This window comes from Colius striatus, chromosome 4, assembly GCF_028858725.1.
Source record: "Colius striatus isolate bColStr4 chromosome 4, bColStr4.1.hap1, whole genome shotgun sequence".
Taxonomy (NCBI): domain Eukaryota; kingdom Metazoa; phylum Chordata; class Aves; order Coliiformes; family Coliidae; genus Colius; species Colius striatus.
Genome location: NC_084762.1, coordinates 32,868,601 through 32,886,662, shown reverse-complemented (window position 1 = coordinate 32,886,662; position 18,062 = coordinate 32,868,601). Strand labels below are relative to the sequence as shown.

Below are 18,062 nucleotides of genomic sequence, written 5' to 3'. Positions count from 1 at the left end.
TAGACCACTGACCTGACCTAATAGGCATACTCTTGCTAAGATTTATCAAAGATGCTTTCTTCAGTGCTGCTTATCTCTCTTTTTCCCCAGTTTGGGTGAATGATATTCACTTGAGATTTTGCATAGGCATTAGAAAATGTTGATTTTCAGGTATGAGTGAGGAACCACAACTGTGTATCATACATCACACATTTAGTCTAGCAGGCTCTGAAATTTGACTTTTTAGAAAGAGGCCTCTCGACTTCAAAGATACCTGCAGGCTTCTTACACATTATTTTCTCTTACATCCTTCCAAGTTTCACCAGATTATTTTCCACAATGCATGACAGAACTCTTTTGTTGTTTGAAAGAGGTTGCAGATGCAGCTCAGTGGAGAAGGACCGGAGGCTGCAAGGCTTTTCAGAAAGTTTTTCAGAGTGATATATGGTTAAAGATATGGGCAGAAAATGAAATTTCTTTGCATTGTTGGCAGGATCTATCTGACAGTGTTGCTTGTGAGTCTCACTCACAATTACATGATGACTTTGTTTAATGAGGAGGAAGTTGCTCTAGAAAACACTTCAGATTTATATTATATTTGCTAAAGATTTTTTTCCTCCTTCTTCAATTTTTTTTTTTTTTCCTGGAAGAACAGGGCTATGAAACTTTACAGGGGACTGTGAGATTCTGCAAAGCTTATACTCCAGATAAAGCCAACCTCACGATTTCTGTCCAGGCATTGGTAACTGGTTCAGAATTAGAGTAGTTGCGATTCACCTACTAAAACAGGATGAGGTATCTGTATGATAACAGTTGTTATTTTAATAACCTCTTATTTATCATTTAATTAATAGCAAAAGTTGAATGCATCGAGATCAGATGGATCAATGGACAGTTTGCTTCAGAAGAAGTTGTTTATTACCATGGGTTCTACTGAGGTATGGTTGAAAAATTCGTTAGACAATATTCAACAAACAAACCATTGTAAAAACATAACAGTGGTGCAGTGTTAAGCAGCTTTTTGTAGTTAAATTATTTAGTCCACTTTCTCATAATGCAGGATTTACCGAACTTTCTTGAGCTGCGGATGGAATCCACCAGTAAAGAAGCAATGATGAAAGGATTTGACTGTCTGAGAGGAGACTAGGTCAAATAAACCCATGTTAAAAAAATCAGGTCATAACGTTTTTTTAATGACTGTATTTTAAGTATTTTCCAGTTTTTGTGCACTTCAATTTTAAAATACAGTTCTTCAAAGGTTTTGTATTTCCTTTTATGTAATAGTGCACATTATTCCAAAAATATCTATAATAATTACTTTATTCCATTCAAATTCTTGTAACAGCCTCCTCACAGTAATGTGTAAACATTATTCAGTAGTGTATTCAGAGCAGTCATTAAGATTTCTGATTATTTTTCTTTCTTTCCATCTCTTTTTGAGAGGAATCTTGTGTGCCATATACAATTTTATTTGAATAAGGCACAGTGATGTCTTTCCCCCCACCCCCCAATGAGCTTATATTAACATTGCTATGTTGGAAAACACAAGGCTAAAGAACTCTTTATTGCTTTCAGAGAAGTGAAATTCATTCCTCTGCAAACTGGACCAATAAGCATTGTTGCAGAACTGATTGGAAACTTAAGTAACTTCAAACCACTGAAAAGATGAAAACACCTGTTAAAAAATATTTGGGTCAGAAACTTTAGCAACCTTTAACTTCATTTTTATTTTTTAAAGAAATATCTTTCATGGATAGGTCCATAAATGGATACCAAAGCAGCTAGACAAAAATATGTCCTCTAACAGCTCTCATACAACAGTTGCAGGTGGTCAGGGAATACAAGAGGAATATAATCCAGGTTGTAGCCTAGCTTGCAAGCTTTCTCTGAGCTGTGTTTTCATCATGGAGACATGATACTGGACTGGTCTGTCCAGAAGGATATTTTTGACATGTCAAAGTGTGAAGAAATGGTATTTCAAGTATCCTACAAATAGTTCACTACCTTTGTGAGTAATTATTTCCAGTTTTGTTTTCAGCACATTTTTAAGTCATTAAGGAAATTACTTTTACTGTACACGTGTATTCTTTTTAACAATATTAATTTTGTCCTTTTTGCAGGGCTTTACAGGAACTTGTGCATTTTTCCTAAGGACATCAGATAAAGTTATAACTACATCAAATGTTTCCCAGGTCAGACCAAAATCATACAGTGTTCACAGTGTACTTAATATTTTCTTAGACTTTTATTCGTGCAACTGCAGTCAGAAAAGAAAAGGTGGGGAGTGCCCACCTTTGTTTAACATAAGGTTTTTTAATCTGAATTAAGTTTTTATTGTAAAGTAATATTCTAATGACTTTGAAAGTAGCTGCTGCAGCATTATTAAAACCAAGATTTTAATTAATAAAAATTAGTTATTAATAAATCATTAAATTATAAATGTTAATGGCAATAGGGAATAACAACCTAAACCAGGAGATTTTCTTTAAATAATGAGCCTAAATTATGTAAATATTGCTGCACTTGACTGAACCTGTTCAGCTTTTAAAGTAAAGATTATATTTAAACTAGCTAAAGTAAGGTTTTCCTGCCCTTAATGGCCTTAGTTTTATGTAAGAAAAGTACTGTAACAACCTTTTCTGACTTTCAGAGCTACTCATGTTCTTGGGAAATTTTTACAATAGAAGAGCATCCAGATAATAACATCTAAGAATAGACATTAAAGAAAAAATGTAATAAACCTGAAATAGTGTGTTAATGCACTCATTTTTATGCTGTACACATTTCCTCCTTCTTCATCACTAATAGGTTAATGGGTTCCATTTGAGCAGGCCAAAGCAGTAGCAAGTTAGTTCTTGAGCTACGCTTACGGAAATTAGTATTTCGATTTCTGCCAGCCACTTGCTTTATCACAGTATTTTTAAAAATACCCCAACTAGGGATGCAAAAGTAATTTCTAGGCTTCTTCTTGTGCCCTGTCAGTCCTGCTGCACTGCCTAAGTGCAAATCTGTCAGAACGGTAGTCCAAACTCTTCAGTTGGTGTGCTTCGCGCCTCCTCTCTGTGCTTCTCTTGTGATCACCTTCTTTTGGCAGGGACTGTCATGGAGCTGGCATTAAAGTTCATTCCTTATATGAGGCAATATTTTTAGATGATATGAAAGGTAAAACATGCCCTAATTTTCAGTCAGCCAGTCTTCACACTGACGAGGCATGGAGCTCAGGTTTAGACTAGTTTGGCAAATTTTGTTTTATCCTGAAGAGCTGTGTCGGATCAGTTGGAAGGAGAGCCTGAGAACCTCCTAGAAAGACATGTAGTTGTCCTTATTTCTCAAGAGGAAGAGCTGAATCTTCAGTGTCCTGTGGAAAGAAATGGATCAGCTTGTGTGTAGACCATGTCCTAGAGATTTAGAGGCCTTGAAAGACTTTATTTTCCCTATCCGCAGCTTTCCCATACTTCATATGCGAGTGGCATTGTTAAAAGCATTTGAAGGGGAAAAATAGAGGTCAGTTCACTTCTTCATTACCCTTGTGTCCTATCTTTCTTCTAATTTGTTAGCACACCCTTTTACAGAAGAAAGTTGTTTGGGAGGATTTCCTTGTTAACAGCCTTGTGAGCATTGTTACTTGGGGGACATGTTGAGATGTGCAAAGAAACCTAGTCTTCCTCATAAGCACTTCTTCAAGCAGAATGATGATTTAATTCATCCACAATTCCTTTGTTTTTGAGAAAGGGGTTCCTAGCCTCTTGTAATTGTAATAGATTGTAATACTGTAATATTGTTAGGATATAGTATTCCACTCATGCGTAACCACTGATGTCTTAAATATTCTTCTTTTGCATGCAAGTGGGGAACTAGTAGGAAAAAAACATTAGTTAAATTAATAATCAAGATAGCCAAGAATATCAACACCTCTACAAAAATTCATTTGTAATTGCTGTTCCTAAACCAATCTGTGATTGCTGTCATTACACAGGTGAAAGCTAGTAGAAGCTTTTAGGGCAGTACACTTTCCCCTATATCATTGAAGCGTTAGTTATGATGAAGGCAAAATCAGGGTATGTTTGTGCAGTTCAGAGTTCAGAGGAGACTCCCTCTCTGCTAACAAAAGGCATACCTGGAACAGGTATGTTACTATGGCTTGTTACTATGGGTCATAGAAAGCACATGGTCCATGTTCAGGATGTATATATTTGTAGGCAAAATGCCAGTAGCAGAAAAGCCTACCAGTCCATAAGCAGATAGCATTGTGAATAGATGCAGTCCTTCAGTTCTTCCAATTTATGCTTTATGACCTGCAGTAAAGTGTGACTCACCAGTACTGTCTCTCCCTGTCCCCAGCTTCAGCAGTTCACTGCTTCTTGCTTCACGTTAGCTAGAATAGAGTATTTCAGTTGGAAGGGACCTACAGTGACCACCTAGTCCAACTGCCTGACCATTTCAGGGTTGACCAAAACTTAAAGCATGTTATTAAGGACGTTGTCCAAACGCCTGTTAAACACTGATGGACTCGAGACATTGGCCACTTTCCTAGGAAGTCTGTTCCAGTGTTTGACCACCCTCTCAGTATAGAAATGCTTCCTAAGCGTAAGTTCACCAACAATGAACTGGAGAGAACTGTGCAACTGAAGAGTAACTTCTTGCTTGATGCATTAGTTGTCCTATTGTAGGCATTTATGATAGCTGGAAGCTTTTCTGTAAAATACAAATATATAGTTGTTTTAAGATGAATTAATGCATTGATGTTAAATGGGTAATTTTGATTGTTTGCTGGCCTGTTACTACCATATGGGACTGACTTTTCCAATGACTCTAACTTAAGGGCATGTTTTGGAATTTCTGGTTGAATTTTAGTCTATGTCCAGTCCAAATTCATGGAAACTACATAGTTATGGACTGTATATATGTTTGCCACGTGTCTGAATTTCCCTCAAGTACTATAATGATGCAGAAATTAATGTGCACTCTGCTAATTTTTGTTTCTTCCCAAAGGAGGTGAATTTTGGTGTGTTTGATTGTACAAATGGAAATATCCTTCACGGTCTGGAATTTTTCTTGTCTCAAGTCATGATACCAGCACTTAAATCTCAGCAGGTAATAAAAAAATCTAGTCTTTTTTCTCAAGAATGTGTGGAGTTAAAGCAAGTGACTGCTGCAGTCCTGTTTGTGCATCAGTGGAACATAAAGCAGAGGGTTCAAAAAAGATGCAAGTCAAATATAAACCTTTATTGGAGTAATTCAATTTGTATATAAATGTTTGAAATTTATATAGTTATTGTTTGTTTTCAAGCAATAGCACCATCTACAATGATATGACAATGGAAAACCTAACATAGTAGCCATACTAAGGTAAAACTGTGATGACCTAATTAAAACTAGTTTAAGCCTGGATTGGAAAAAGTGTCAAACCCTTCTGGCAGTGCAAGGGATCGGTCCATGATTTTATTCTAGAGCGTAGACAGCAAGCATTGTACCACTGTCAGAGTATCCAACTTTTTTGAATTGTCCTTGTTTCATGGCACTCATAAAGCATCACAGTTGGTTCTGTTGCCTCCAGAAGTACATCTTCAGAGGCAGGAAATTAAATGAAGCTCAGTGTCTGTCGAGACTGATGGTTGTATGCTGTTACCATATGTTACCATTTTCTCTCGCCCAGGAACATGACAGGAGATTAGAATATATTTTCTCTGTTCAAAAAGAGACAAATCACATATTAAAAAAAAGACAATCAGTGTGAAGACAGTGAGAACAAGGAGACGTTTTTATTTCTTGGGAGCCTTCTGCTTGTTTCTTGTCCAACAGAAGAGTTAGATCAATGCACACTTTAAAAGTATTCGTGTTATCATACAGATGAGTATATTTTTAACACAGAGGTCACTGAGAAACTTGAAGAAGTGGTTGTGATTTGAATCAAACAGATCAGACATTTTTTGGTGAAGAGTGAACAAATGAGAAGAGAAGCTGATATTAGTCCAGCTGATAAATCTTTATATATTGCCAACTAAGATAACTTTTTGTGTTCAAAAACCAACAGAAAGTGTGACCCTCATTTTACTTTTTTTTTTTTTAATCATAAATCATAAAATAATCAGAACTGGGGAGCCGTGAAAGAAGGCTTGAGGAATAGTCAGGTACAAGACTTTCTGTATTCAGTGGATAAATTTGTGAGTATGTTGTCATCATCAAGACAGAACATAGAAGATAAAATTCAGCTCACAAAAGTGGATATTGATATTTATATCAGCAACTTACAGAACCCATCTGACTACATAACTGCAGGTGAGAAATTGCTATGGCAAAGGAAACACAATGATGCTGTTTTTAAAATAAATGTCATTAGTAAATTTAATTTGAAGCATTCATTCTTCTTCCCTTAGCTATATACTTTCTTCTACTTACTCTTACCAGGTTTCTGACTATTTAATCCTAAAAAGATCAATCATTTGCCCATCTTTCAATTAGTAGAGCTTAAAGGATTAGGTAGTTAGTTCCTTGACACTTTGTGTACACAGAAGCGTGTGTTCCTCCGAGTTTGCTGGCAAAATAGATGCAGAGTGAAGCCATCTATTAGTGTGGTTACTATTCACTTTCCTTAATACTGGGGAAATCCTATCCAATATTAAGTCTGATTCTGAGGGCTGTGAGTCAATCCAAGATATGTTTGTAAAAATATGTATATATTTACATGTATGTAAGAAAAGTTTTGTCTCTTTGAACAGTAGCTTCCACCATTTGTTATCATCACATGAGTTTTCAGAGTGAAATAATGCCAAATCAGTCAGTGCTTCAGCAATCCCTCTCAACTCTACATGAGACTATATCAGGACAGCTTCCATAGAAGAAGACTCTTAAGATGAGGCAATAGTGTTATATAGCTGAATGAGTTCTTTGAATCTATTTAGTAGTGCAAGCTCCACAAATCCTCAATATAATGCATCAGGTGAACTGGACTCTTTCAGCTGCTGGAGTGATCTAAATGATATGCTGACTTATATGCTTTTTTGAATGTTAATAATGGTGTCTGTTATGTGAGGCTTTTAATATGGAATGGGCTGCAGTGGCAGAAGCAGAGACATGTGCAGTTAAACCTTTACCTATGAAATACAAGCAAAAAAAATATACACGTAATGGTTAATGGATTCCTTGGGCCTCTGAAACATGATTCTCGCAAAATCACATTGCTGTATTTTTTTTTCTTATGAACTCAGTGTACGTTTGTTTCCATTGTAAAAGATGTGCAATAGTGACAAGTGACAAGTTATATATGTGTGCATCTTGCTACAGCCCTGATCTCCTGTTGGTCAGTGATGTGAATACACTTATGTAGAGTCTCAGTTTATATTTGACAAGGACATTTCACTTCTGTAGTTAAAAATCTGCATTTATTTCTTGGTACTCATGAGAGTGTCCCATTCTATGATTATGAAGGCAGTAACACAGAGGTCACTGAGAAACTTGAAGAAGTGGTTATGATTTGGATCAAACAGATCAGACAAATTTTAGTGGAGAGTGAACAAATAAGAAGAGAAGTTGATGACACTGGTCCATCTGCAGAGCTGGAATACTGGAAGACAAGAATGTCATCGTTTAACAGGTTAAATCCCTGCATTATTTCTCAGAGTCCAAAAAAAAAAAGCTTTTAAAAAATAAATGTAAACTTTCATTCTAAAGGAAGTATTAACTATTTTTCTTTCTTCAAAGTCTTTTAGACGAGATCAAGAGTTCAAGAGTAAAGAAAATTATAAGTATTCTTCAAGTGGCAAGATCAAAGACATTAAAGCAGTGGAAAGAGCTGGTAATTGATATGTTTAAATAAAAGTTTTAATTGGGTACAGCACTGTATTTGTAATATTTACAGAACTGAACATAGTTTTGAGTGTTTTATGCTGGTTTTGTATTGTGGTTTATTATCTCTGTGTGTTGAAACATATGACACTGATGATTCTGAAGTTAAATAGATAACTCGAAGTCAATGCTGCTGTAACGTGTCTTTCATTAACATGGTGGGCAGAATGGTTGTTCAAAAGTAAAGCAATGCAGCAATACAACATTTTTCTGTCTCTCTCCAGCTATACCCTGTTCAGGTCAACTGTAGAGATGTCTGAAAGTTCATCATATTGCTTTTAGGATTATTGACAGATGGGGTTTTTTTTGTAGAGTAACTGCTACTTCAGATAAGTGGATATCTGTAATGTAAACTTATCAGTCAGAATTGTAGGCAAGACAGAAAATAAGCTGTAGATCATGTTCAGCCAATCAGACCACCTCACCCCTGCCCTTGCCCTCCCCCCCGCCCCCAAACACCAGAATGTAAATCTTCTAGCACTTAGGAAGGTATTCTGCTGTTTTGAAAATAGACCAAGAAAACAGTGTCACCTTACTGAGAATTTGATTTTGTGTGTAACATATCTGCAGACTTTTATGATAACTGGAATTTGGATGAGAGTGTCTGTGCAAGCCAAGGATGATGAACTAGATTTCTTTCTTCATACAGAACTGGATAGTTCCATCTATCATGAACAGAAGGATATACAGGCACTAGTTGTGAACACATTTTCCCTAAAAAGTGTATATTAAAAAATGATGGGAAGCAGCCTGGTACATTTCAGGGATCTTGTCTAAGTTCAGTAGAATGGGCACCATGATAAAACAATTCTAAAATGTAACTTGGTTTATCGAAACCACACTATTGTACTTCCACTAGGAATGAAACGTTTAGGGGCTCTAAGCAATGAGTTACTCTAAATGACGTACAAAATGTTACTGATTGCCAAGGATCTTACCAGATTTGCATGTAAAAGTAGTTAATTGTTATGTAAAAAAGAAATGGCTTATTTGAGAGAACTTCTGTGACAAAATGTTTGCCAAATAAAATCATAGTCTTGTTAGCATACCTTATAAAAGAACAAGAACTTGTTCAATAGATTTTAACAGTGTTAATTCTATTTCTTTTTTTTTCTCCTCCCTTCAGGATGGTAAAATAACAATTGCTGCCAATGAAGCTAAAGATAATGTGAAATATTTATATACATTGGATAAATTTTTTGGTCTACTTGCCAAAGCCTCACCTGTAAGTAGTACTCTAAAGGCACTTAATGTGAAATTTAGAAAAGAGAGGAAAGACTTTTGCCACTGAAAGAAAGATATTTCTTCTTTCAGTGTATGACTCATGCTTGGTGATTAGTGTACAGCTTAACTACTTTGGCATTAGTGAATTGAGTTTACAGATTTTGAATAAACCAAAGGTGATACCACTTTTTGTGTAGGTAACAGTTGTCATTCCAGAAATAACTGAAGAACATGAGAAAAATAAGCAAAAGATTATATTATTCCAAAGTTGATAGCCAATGGAATTGTCTTTGTGAGCCTGGGCCTTGCATACGGTATCTCTTCCTGTCTCCTTACTTCCTTTAACAATTATTCATGATTGTTTAATGCAAATATCATAAAATTATCTTAAACCCTCACTTCAACTGAAACTGGACAGCTTCTACTTATTTAACAGGTTAAAGATGCTTCTCTTGCAGATAGTACTTATTTACTGTCATCCCGGTTAAAAAGACACAATATTTTCATAACCATATATGGGTCTCAAATTTTATTTTTTAAGTAAGAGCATGAATTTTGAAGATACAACTGCAAGGCAAAACTTTCTAAGCTTATATGATTCAGAAGATTTACACATAATCCAGCTGCTTATAATTTTTCAAAAGATTGTTTTCAAAGTTGGAACTCTATTTGAACCCATTTTATGATGGTTTTCTTCTGCAAATGTTCACCATTCTGTCACATCGGACTTGGCTTTTATATACCATACTATTTTATTCTTTTCTAGACTAGTCAATGTTTCTTGTTCTGGGTTCTCAGTATATCTGGCTTGCATGCATTTCAGTGGAATCTTTCTGTGAGACAGAAGACTCTATAGTTAGTATCCTCAGTAAGCGAGAGATTTTTGTTGATTTACTTCCCCCTTCTGGATTTCTCTTCTGTACAGGCAAAATGAGAAATGGCAATCTTTCTTCTCTCCTTTCTGCAGCAGGACAACTCTTTCTGTAGCAGTGCATGACTTCCTCAGATAGCATACTGCATTGCAAAGCAAATTACTGCACCTTCATGTAATGGATGCCAAGAGTACAGGCTCTGGTTTTCCTCCAGAAAATCTAACTCTGGAAGAAGACCTATTCATTTATTCATTGCTCATTCCTCATTTTCTTTCTCTTGGTGGTAGTGTGTTAGGTCCCCACAAATGAATTATATGGTCAGCTTTGTAATGAGGTGTCTACAAGAACAATGTATTACTATAAAAAAAAGTTTATCCAGAGGCGAACGTGTTCTCAGAGCTGTTGCATTTTCTGTTGTGTTAATTTTTGAGGAATGTGAATTGCTGACTTTCCCATTTTTACTGTTGTAGGTAACAATGATGGAACATGTACCCAGTTTAATGAATACTGTCTGTATGATCTACTGTACATCATCACACTACAACACGTCAGAGCACATGACATCTCTTCTTCTTAAAATCACTAATCAAATGATTAACACATGCAAAACATATCTATGTGAAGGTGTTACAAAAATCTGGGATCTGGACAGGTGATAGAATTTAAATAATTTAATCTTCTTTTTTTAATCTTTTTTTTAATAAGTAAAATTATAGACTCGTTGTCCAGATTATTAAAAGGTAAATTAAAGCAGCTCCTTGCCATTGGACCAGGCACTGATCCCCTAATTCATTTTAAACTTGTGACTATTCCTTCTGTGTAGAATTAAGTACTTTGCAAAAATAGCCTTACTATGTGCTGTGAAAAAGAAAAGTTATTGAAAAGCATGTAACGTGTATCAGTAGACAACACTTGGTATTTTATCTCCATGGCTTTTTTTCAGACCAAAACACACTTGAACAATTAGAACTGGGAGCTAGGGTTCTTTATCAAGAAACTCCAAGGACAGACTGGCAAAGTTCCACCTAAGGTTTATATTTTACTGTTAGTTGACAGGAAAGTCAGTTTGAGGAAGGGGACAATGTACAACAAAACCAGAATCACAATTCTGTTGTACTCTGTTTGGAGCAAGAGGTGTGAATGATCGATAGGATGGGAGTCAGACTTGTATTTTCCAAGTATTCTGTGGAGAATGCTCTGTGAGGAAACACATGAGAAGTGTATAAATGGTGCCACTGAGGAGCCTTAAATTTAAAATATAGGTTTATTTTAAGTTTGCTAGTTAGATGTGTCTAAGGCTAGTTCTGTTCTTTTCTATTGTTGTTGTTACAGCTCTTAGTGTAGCAAGGGCCCCTGGTTTTCAGCACCATACAGCAAATGAACAACACTTTCTCACAGCTCTAAGGAGCTTATAATCTAAAACCTAAGAAGAGCTTGGAATATGAAACGTAAGAGGTGAATAGTGAGATGGGGAGAGGAAAGAGGGATGGAAAAGAACCAGCAGTCATGCAGTTCAGTAACCTAGAATGATTGCGTTTTCAGCAAGTCTTCTGATGCCCTTGGATGTTTTGTAGGCATTACTGCTAGGAGGACTAAACAAAATGTTTCAAGGAAGAGATGAGTTAGCTGCTCTGTGGCTGCTTGCAAGGAGCTGCTCTCAAGCACTACATACAGCATAAATAGAAGCACAGATGTTTTTATGAAACTTAACAAATGCGTGGAGAACGCAGACATCACTGGCAGAACCAGTGTATCTGAAGGATGAGAAGTGGAGATGGCTAGGAAGAACACATGCTATAAGAACAAGTCAATTATTTTAATGCAAAACGGAAGGGGAAAAGCCACAGAGAGGGGTTAAGATTTGCGACCTGATCTAGGTGGACCTGCTTCTGCAGGGGGGTTGGACCAGATGATCTCTAAAGGTCCCTTCCAACCCCTACCATTCTATGATTCTATGAAGATACGCATGACATCTAAAGTTATCAACTAGAAAAATAGTGATTGGAATAGCCTCTTTAAAGAGTGTAATTGGAGCAAGATTATGGTTGTTAAGGTGAGAAGGAAAAGGTGTTAAAAGCTTCATCAAGACAGTCAGAAAGACTGTGCTTAAATTCCAGCCAAGTCAAAGGTGACACTGAGGTAACAGGCTAGGAGACATAAAAGTAAATCCAACAGGAAATTTAGATTCCTCCTTAATTTTGGTGTAGGTAAAGAGAATTTTTCAGAAATCAGTAGTAATAAATTAAGTACTGGCTATATTTACTGTAAAGAACTCATGCAAATAGAAGTAGAATACTTTTTTTTTTAATCTTAGCTGAATTTATTCCTGAGACATTCTTCTCTTTTATTTATGTGCTGTTGTCCTTGCTAAAGTTTCTATCCCAGCTAGTGGTTTGAATCTGTAATGTTTTAACTATCATTTTAATTCCTAATGATATTTTGGAACATGAAAGACAATGCCAAAGTGAAAGACAATGCCAAAGTGGAGCAACAGTGTTGAGTAAATGGCTTATGGCTAATTTCCATGCCTCATCTGTGTATCCATGTATAGTAGTACCTCAGGGCTAATGAACAATTGTGTATATGGTGTACCTATCTTTGGCTTTAGGAACCAAGATCTTCCTGGTGTATCCTTTTACAAATTTTCCTCATGCTTACTGTAGTCTGGAAAAATATGTCACTCGTCTTGTCTGCTTAGAAAAGACCTGTAAACAAACAAAGAAAAACCCATTGGCAATACCCACTTTATGGAAGATGAGAAATAGCCAAACTGCAGACGTTCAGTAGCCAGGGTTTACGCGCTATAAGTCCTTTTTGGACTATGCTGTGAAAGTTTTGATTTGATGACGATGAAACCTAAACTAGAGATAGCTAATCTAGATAACAAATTTAAACAAAATTCTTTTAATGTAATCATCTTATTTTGAATGTTTTTCAGGTAATGTATACTTTATGTTCTCGTTTTGCAAAGTTGCATATCTCTGTTCTATTTTTATTCACACTCTGTCAAAGACTTTCTTAAGATGACTTTCTGTCTTCTGTGCTTTCTTCTTTAGGCAAGAATTGCTAGAGAGGATACAACAATGCCTTTCTCTCAAAGAAGAGTACAAAATATCCTTTCAGAGAATTAGGGAGGATTTAAAGGAAAATCCAAGTGACAGGCAATTTGATTTCAGGTAAATATATCACTCTAAGACTGGATCATATTCATTTATACAATTTATAAACGAGGAATCATATCTGCTGGCGAGCAGAAAAACTGAAAACTCAATTAAAATGTAGCATTTGTTATAATCAGAACATGATCTTACAAAGTGTTGTTTATTTTTTTAAATTATTCAGGAATAAACCAGTGAACAGGGATTTGACAGTCACTTACTGATTTAGCAGATGTCCAAGAGGATTTATGCATGTGTTAATTTAATGCATGTGTTTATGTATGGTCTGAAACATCAACAAATTTGAGTAATGAATATAAACAAAAAGACTCCAGAGGAATTCAGTCAGCTTTGGGATGGGTTGTCTATCCCAATGCCAAAGGGAGTTTCACCTGTATAGACAAGGCCTAGTGCATTTCTCACTGTTGTACATTTACATTTTGTTCTCCTGCAAATGTTTTATTTGAAAGAGCGTGAAATGTGAAATGTGGTAAAGGCTTTTAGTTTACAAGTATAATGATTAAGCATTTTCTGGTTTAAATCCATTACTTAATATTTTTTTACTTGATTTGTAACTGTTACAGCATAGATTTGTAAATCTGAAACTTGGTAGCAGTTATACATGTGGGTTAAATAGAAAAAACCTATTACAAATAGGTTAACAGTCCCTCTGTTGCTTTTTATTGTTAGTGAAAACTATATATTTGGAAAATTTGATACATTCTGTAAACGTTTGGAGAAGATTTTAGATATGAGCAATATTATGGAAAGCCTTTTAAAGCTCCAGCATATAAAAATAGAAGGTATTGAAGAGATCAGCACTCGTTACCAGAGCATTGCTACAAATGCCACGTCCAAAGACTATGATGTTCTGGATCACAGAAAAAAAGAGGTACATGCATTCAGCAACCTTCTGACAATCACTCAGTTCTATGTTTTCACTGGAGTTCTGTAAAATTATATTTTGTAGCAATGCATATAGTATTATTTTGCTGTAGTAATAATACTTTCATACCTTTTAATACAATTTGAAAGTGTTTGGGTAAATTTGGCTTTTATTTCAAACGTTTTTGTCGATTTTTGAAACACTAGGCTTTGTGTGACAGGTAATGCTGCAAACAACTTTTCGTAAACGTGCTTATTTTGAGATGCTTATGTTTTGAACTGTAGACTGAGAATTAATTCAGGAAGATCAATTATAGTTTAAGTAATTGCAAGAGTTACTCAATGTTATTGAAAATACCTAGTGGAATATAGTAGACGTTATAGTAAAGGCACTTAGATTAATATGAACATTTTAGAGGAAGAAGTGAATGATACCACCCTCAGTGTTGTGCAGGATGGTGAAAACTGAAGTGGGTTTTCAAGTGATTCAGAGTCATGTTTGAATACATCTTGCACATACCAAAGTCGAGATGCTTTTTCACTTTTTTGAGCTGTAGCCTGCTTGCTTGCTACCTGCTTGTAAGGCCTGCAGAATTTATAGCCTCACAATAGAAGTGCTAGAAATTTTGGCTTACGCTCCTGCATTGCTGAACTGTAGCTTGCAACTGTCTGGGACTTTCCTTTAAACATTTAAATTTAGAGTATCTTTGTCTTTCTTCTAACTGGCTGATGACTTACATTTCTATAGTACTTACTATATGGTTCTTTTCTGAAAGAGAACTTTTAATGGTAATTGGAATTTGAAGGTGTTTAAAAATTGTGTGGCTTTTCCATACCTAAATGGTTGGAGCAATATAGATTATGAAGTACTTTCCCAAACTTCTGGAGTGCTTTCTTCAAGAGGAATTTTGCATTGAACTGTTTTTGTAGGTCCTCGGTCTGTTGGACTTTTAAGAAAAAATGTTACAGATAAATACCCTATTTCTAGTTAGGAGTTGATCAATTTGGCAGCCCAATAGAGGTGAGGCTGTCACAGCTTCATGTCTCCTGATCCACTAGGGCTGAGCTGTGAGGCTGAGCATGTAATTCCCAATGAGTGCTCATGCATATATACACACAATACGTTTATACACACATCTGTCCACACAGCTCACCACAAACTGAAAACGCAGCAATCACACAATTGCAAATAGTAGTAATGGCCTCATCCTGTACCCTTCTGACTGAGTAGGAGGAATGCTAGTTAGCAGAAAATACATGTACATGGATCCCTCCAGTAGCTAGTCTTACACACTTTGTCTATCCAACAACTGACCCCTGGATACCCAGGTCTCCCCAGTTCCTCTACCTTAAAAACTCCCCCAAAGCCCACAACCCCACACTGGTTGCTGGTACTGAGACCTGTATGCACCCACCCACAGACACATGCGCTATGGGTCTCTCCAGTAACTGGTCTTAGGCAATCAGTTCACGCTCTAATTGAACCCTGGATTCCTTTTCTCTCCTGGTTGCTGACACATGGAGACACACACATACAAACATCTCTTTCCTGTAGTTGATTGAGACCTACAACCTCATCAGCAGCTGACCTTCAGACCCTACCGCCTCTCTGGTAGTTGCCTTGGGCCTTCAAGCCCCTCTGATAGCCAGCTCTTACACCACTCAGGTCTCTTCAATATCCAGTCCAGCACTTTGTTCTTGTGCTTCTGTCCTATTTACTGCCTAGTCTTGTTTAGTATTGTCTACCTATTACATGAGACATACACACCTACACAGTAGTATGCACATGCTTCAGTGTCTCTAGATGCTATGATTTGTTATTCCTACTCTGATTGCTGATGCTTAGAACTCATTACACTCCAGTCTCTCCAGTTGCTGACTCTACAGATGCACAAGCTCCCATGACCCTTGATCTCCATAGAATGGTTTGGTTTGGAAGGGCCTTAAAGATTATCCAGTTCTAACCTCCATGTCTAATCTAAATCTAGAAGACAAGACAGGCTGTTGATCAGGTGCAGGGCACGGCCAGACAAGTGCATTGATCAGTGACCTGTTTACATGTGACTGACTCCATTTATCCTGTCATACCTCTATTTTCCTCCCTCTTATTTCTCCCCTAACTATGCTGATCTGTCCCTTTGCTTCTTCCTCCTGTAATGTTTTGTGCAGTCCCAAAATGCTCTTCCCCAGTAAACTGTAGTAAGTCTCTTATCTCCTACACAATAACCTTCCTCAGTCTCTAAAGTGCTGTAGAGAGCCTGCCAGTTTACTTATGTAGATGGGTTTCATATCTCAGCAGTGAGCTGAGTGTTCTCCTATGTCTGTGCTGAGAGTAGCTTGTAGAGTGTGCTCTGTTATCTCTGATTAGATGATTAGATTTCTTCTGCCTACCCTTGTTCCTCTGTGTTCCTTTGTGTTCACGAAGATGAAACTTCATATAACCTTTTTATGTTTGCTTTGCTTAAAATATAAATGTCTTTGTTACTGGTGTTGTCCCTGTTCTCTTTAGTTCAGTGCTGAACACATATACTGAGCAGATAAAGCAAATTCCCCAAAAACTTCAAGGAGAGAATTTTGTGTGAAATGAAAGCAACATGTAGGTGACTTTTTCTTCTTTTACCCTTTTCTAGTTTGAAAAAGATTACCTTGACTTTAAGAACCAAGTTGCAGCATTATATGAATCCATACAAGAATTCGTGGATACCTGGTTTCAGAAGACTGTAACTGTAAGTAATTTTACAAATGCAAACTCCCTTTTTCTGGTTGCTTAGAAGGGCTGAGTACCTACATTTACTGCTGAACTCCTTCATTACTGCCTTTGTTCTGTACTGTGCTAGTGGCTGCTTGGAACATACCATGTCTTGGTTCATACCATGGCAAATATATTCTATATGGAACAAAACACAGAAGTAAAATTCACTGACTTTCCTGGATGGACTTTTCTGTGTTTCTCAGAAAACAGCTTACGAACTTACATAACTTATAAATTAAGAAATAACCCAACAGTTTAGAAACAGTGATTTTTCTGAACTGTTAACATCTTCTGCAGTAAATGCTCCTTCCTTCTTTTTAGACTGAACAGATGCTGGGACTTCTGATGAAGATTGAACAAATAGGAGAAAATCACATTGATCTTAATGAGAAGTATAACATTGTCCTTCAGCAGTACAACCAAGACTTAGAGTTTGTTCGGAAACTCTACCAGAACCAAAAAGAAAATCCACCTATACCACGTAATGTACCACCAGTAAGAATGAAACAAATGAGATGAAAAAAAAGACTTTGCTTCTTTTCTCTTTCTAAGTTAGTGGAAATATAATCTCCTGTCTTCTGTGTTTTAGGTAACAGGAAAGATTATGTGGGCTCAGCAGTTATACAGAAAAATTGACCATCCGATGACATTCCTTAAAAAGAAAACCACACTTTTGAAGGTTGGAAATTAGCAAAGCAGGATTGTGCTAAGCTTTCAAGCATGTTATTAACTGACACATGATTTATTTTTATACTCACTTTTATTTTTAAGCTCACTTTCCTAGCAACTTGGGCTCAAGTTCATCCAACAGGATAGGTTTTCCTGTTGGCTCTAGGATTTGAATTTCTTTTTGTAGCATTAGTATTCTATGTCTAAGGACTGTTACTTCTCTTCAGATGTTAAACTGATGACTTGGGCTGGTGTTTTTGCATCATCTGGGACTTGATTTATGTTAATCCTGTTAGCAGCATTGTTGACCATGTACCTAAGCTTAGAGCTTTCTGTCCGCTGTGAAGAGGACTGAGATATTTAACCTGAATCATTAGCCACACTTCATGAAATAATATAATCTTTTTGTTTTCTCAGTGCCTTGAATAGGTCACAGTATAGTCTTTATTTTATTGGCAAGATTGGGAAGAAAAATCAGGAAAATACTTACATTGTTTAGAGCAGTTAAATACTTCTTAAAAATCGAATTCTTAAATATATTTCTACGTTCCTGTGTCTTACCTTGTCTCTAAAATAGCATAACTTAAAGCTTTCTGTTTGTTTGGTTTCCGCCTTAATGGTGGTGAAAAAAAGTGTAGTGGAGGACATTTTTACTATGTTTGACTCCGTGAATTGACT

At 36.4% G+C, this 18,062-nt stretch overlaps 1 protein-coding gene across 1 annotated transcript in view; it reads left to right on the top strand.

Moving 5' to 3' along the window:
* The window catches only part of LOC104559641 (dynein axonemal heavy chain 5), a 163,405-nt gene that overhangs the window by 7,605 nt on the left and 137,738 nt on the right, over positions 1–18,062 (top strand). Inside the window, exons 5-17 of the mRNA XM_061994521.1 lie at positions 834–917; positions 2,100–2,171; positions 4,972–5,073; positions 6,072–6,258; positions 7,408–7,573; positions 7,681–7,774; positions 8,951–9,049; positions 10,391–10,572; positions 12,977–13,096; positions 13,769–13,970; positions 16,594–16,689; positions 17,037–17,210; positions 17,305–17,394. Coding sequence (XP_061850505.1) covers positions 834–917; positions 2,100–2,171; positions 4,972–5,073; positions 6,072–6,258; positions 7,408–7,573; positions 7,681–7,774; positions 8,951–9,049; positions 10,391–10,572; positions 12,977–13,096; positions 13,769–13,970; positions 16,594–16,689; positions 17,037–17,210; positions 17,305–17,394 — 1,668 coding nt within the window. The remainder of the gene's footprint in view (positions 1–833; positions 918–2,099; positions 2,172–4,971; positions 5,074–6,071; positions 6,259–7,407; positions 7,574–7,680; positions 7,775–8,950; positions 9,050–10,390; positions 10,573–12,976; positions 13,097–13,768; positions 13,971–16,593; positions 16,690–17,036; positions 17,211–17,304; positions 17,395–18,062) is intronic.